The 3,468-nt window shown below is 34.3% G+C and overlaps 1 protein-coding gene across 1 annotated transcript; it reads right to left on the bottom strand.

Annotated features, from left to right (window-relative positions):
* Positions 1-1,189: 1,189 nt before the first annotated feature.
* On the bottom strand, positions 1,190-3,262 carry LOC145626629 (uncharacterized). The gene is made up of 2 exons (XM_081679094.1): positions 2,927-3,262; positions 1,190-2,777 (listed from the first exon to the last, which is right to left on the bottom strand). Exons 1-2 carry the CDS (start codon positions 2,928-2,930, stop codon positions 1,462-1,464), a joined length of 1,320 nt encoding a protein of 439 aa, XP_081535220.1. The 5' UTR covers positions 2,931-3,262; the 3' UTR covers positions 1,190-1,461.
* Positions 3,263-3,468: the final 206 nt, after the last annotated feature.

Here is a 3,468-nt window from a genome sequence, read left to right as displayed (position 1 = left end):
CTACGTAGTACTCTATCAATTAATTAATTTGAAAGGACGAAAATAAAGTGACAACCACTAAGCACTCCGGATTAGCTTTAAAGGTTGCTCTATTTTTCAATTTGATGTTTCCGTTTAAGATTGCATTATTTGCTATTTTAATCCATTTTTCAATTATTTTCTCATATCTACATACAAAAAATATTAATCCATCAATAAAGTCTTTAAAAAAAAAAAAAAAAAAGTAAGATAAGAGTAGAATTTACAAACAATTGAGATAATATTAGAATATCTATTTCTGAAAGTGTTACTAGTAACATTTACTGTTTGGAAACAAAAATACAAAGTAAGAAAAAAATGAAATGGTAGATAAAGTGATACGAGTCTAAGAAAATGAGTAAAAAAGACAAAAAAAAGTTACTAGTTAAAATATGAAATGTAATATGGAGTAAGAAATATCTAATATGATTAATGATTGTATTAAAAAAAAATACTCCGTATATATTAGATAAAGTATAAGAAAATGAAATATATAATTATTGTGAGATGTGAGGGTGAAATAGTGTTTACAAAAAAGGCAAAAATAATTACAAAGGAAGTCTAACTCCTTAGGAACTATCATGGACAAAAAAAATGAAATATTGGGTATGTATTAGAATTTTGAAAAATGGGGTAGTATAGCAATACTCATTGTTGCAAGTACTTTAGATATTGTTTTGACGTACAAATATGTTTAATAAATTTGAATATTTTGTAACTAGTCCGATATATAAGAGTGAAGATATTATTATGAAAATTAGTAGCACTACTAATTGAATTACATATGAAGCTAATGTATTAAAATAAAAAACTATAAACAATTAAAAATGTGTTTGTAGAAAAACAACAGTAATTGAAAAAACAAACACACCTAATTAGCAAGGTACGTAATCCTTTCGACTTTCTTACAAATAGATTTTTACCTGTATTTACTCGAATATATTAGACAAAAAGTTGATAAACTTTAAATATACAGTCATACAAAAGTTGAAAAGTATAGAGTATGTGTATTTCTTTAACGCTTATGATATAAGAGTTAAGTGTAAAACACAGTAAACAAATATGCATATAACCCCTAATTTCCTACCACTAATTATGTGATTAAATATAACCTAAGCTAGTGATGTGTGTTTTGAGCTCAAATAATTTAGTAAATAAAATTGAGATAGAATTCATATAATAGTATAACAAATGAAGCAGAACTCATGTATATTAGCAATATATACACAGTACAGATGATTGTAGATCCTCAAATGGTTAATAAGTTACATACAATACTATACTTCAATGATTCGTACTAGCTTAGTTAGCTAAAAAACTATTAACCCGCCCCAATTAGTGCTAGTTAATAATCATTTTTTTAAAACTTACAGTTTAATTTGCTACATATATAATCAATTAAATACACAAAATATAACAAAGATCGACTAATTAATTAATAAATTAATCAGATGAACAAATCCATGAATCTACCATACCTTCACCCTTAGTGGCACCTACATTATTATCCGAGGCGCCATTGACAACAGCAGCAGCAGCAGCAGCAGAAGTAATAGCACTGATGCCGCGGTAGTTACCAGCTGCAGGATTAACAGAGCAGCTAGTCTGAAGAGGTGTGACAGTAGTACACCCAAGACTCATGCTCGAATCTTGCTGATGATGATCAGTTAATGCAGAAGAAGTTTGTTCGAGGAGAGACTGAAAGCTGAGCTGAGGGTTGGTGCTAAGAAACTGTTGAGGATCACACATATGAAAATTGGCAGAAGCTGGTGCTGCTGCTATACCACTGGTGCTAATACTAGTGCTAGCCGTAGTAGAACTTGGAGTCGCGGACAATCCTAGACCATCAATAGTATTACTAGTATTATTACTAGTATGTGAAGGAAGAGAGGGATTATGATTGGCTAAATACGGTGGTTGTTGAATAGAAGGTATCTTTTGTGGAAAAGGCCTTAAAAGGTAACTAGGGGGAGGCACTGCGGAGCTAGTAAGACCACCTAAGCCACCAAAAAGATCGAATCGGCCTCGAGTGGAGAAGGCGGTGAAGGGAGGTGAAGGGATGCCAGTAAACTCCTGGACCATTTGTCTGAAATTGTTGGTGTCGGTAGTCAGCACAGTAGTAGGCGCTCTCCTAGAAGCTCTGGACCTCTTCTTGGGGTTTCGACCTGATCCGGTAATAGTTGGTGCTGTTGAGGACAGTGGCGAGGTCACGGGCGGGGATGGTATAGGTAAAGGAAGTGGGCGAGGTGGGTTTTGTTGTTGTTGTTGTTGGTGGTGGTGGTTGTTGTTGGGTATGGTGTAGCCAAAAGGACCCTCAGTGCAATTGGCATCATCGGTTGACAAAGACGGTCGAATTGAAGAGAATTTGTTGGGCCACACCATGTCTAGCTGATTATTATCATTATTATTGGTACCATTATTATTATTATTAGTAGTAGTAGTATTATGGTTAATCATAAAGTTTGGACACTCAAGTGAAGAAGATTGTGATAAAGTAGGTGGTTGATCAAAATAGTTGGATACTTGATTGTTGTTGTTATTAGTAAACGAAGATGATCCATTACTCAAAGAGTAAAGTTGAAGCGGAACACCACCACCACCCATATTGCTGAAGGAGTTAAAAAACGCGGAGATAGACTCACCGCCGCCGCCGCCGCGTGACTCGTATTCTTGATCATCACCACAACCACCACCGCCGCCGCCGCCACCACCCGTGCTCGAAGACTGTATACTTCCACTATTCCCTGAATCCATATCTCCTGATATATAATTTCAGATAGATGAGTAGTTATTCAAAAAAAAAAAATTATAGTACTAGTAATACAGTATATCATCAACAGCATAAGATTCGTTGACTCGATCAGTAGAAAGTAAGGAGACAAAGAAATCAGGGGTTAGAGAAAGTTACCCATGAAGCTTTTAACGAAGATCTGGAAAAAGACGATCTGGGTGATCGAGTAAAGTGGGTATTGATCGAGTAATTAAGCTTTTTATTTTAAAACAAGCAAAAAGGGTGGTTGTAAAAGCAGCAGAAGATATATGTCCAAGTTGAGCTTTTCAGGAAGCAAAAATTCTGAAGAAAAAAAAAATAATAAAGAATAGATAGAAATGGGTTTGGTTAGTTTGGGGAGGTGATAGTGGTGGCTTTAGAGTGGAAAAACCAGGTCCATTGGCAATGGCCTGAATTAGGGATTTCGTATTCCGAAAGAAAAGAAGATGAATATTAAGAGAGAGAAAAACAAACAAAGGGATGAAAAAGGAGAAAAGGAAAGGATTTGAGTAGACAAGGGACTACTTATTGACTTATTTCCCTTTTCTTTTTTATTTTTTTCTTTTTTTTTTATTTTTACCATGATGGAAGGTAAATTAATAATAACAATAAATAAAAGTTGATAACATAAAAAGTGAGGAGGAGGCAACTAAACAAGGGACTCTTTCCCACGTTTCAAC

The sequence above is a fragment of the Chenopodium album genome, chromosome 1 (assembly GCF_948465745.1).
Source record: "Chenopodium album chromosome 1, dcCheAlbu1.1, whole genome shotgun sequence".
In the NCBI taxonomy this organism is placed as follows: domain Eukaryota; kingdom Viridiplantae; phylum Streptophyta; class Magnoliopsida; order Caryophyllales; family Amaranthaceae; genus Chenopodium; species Chenopodium album.
The sequence above is the reverse complement of the archived record's forward strand: the minus strand, read 5'-3'. Positions and strand labels throughout refer to the sequence as shown.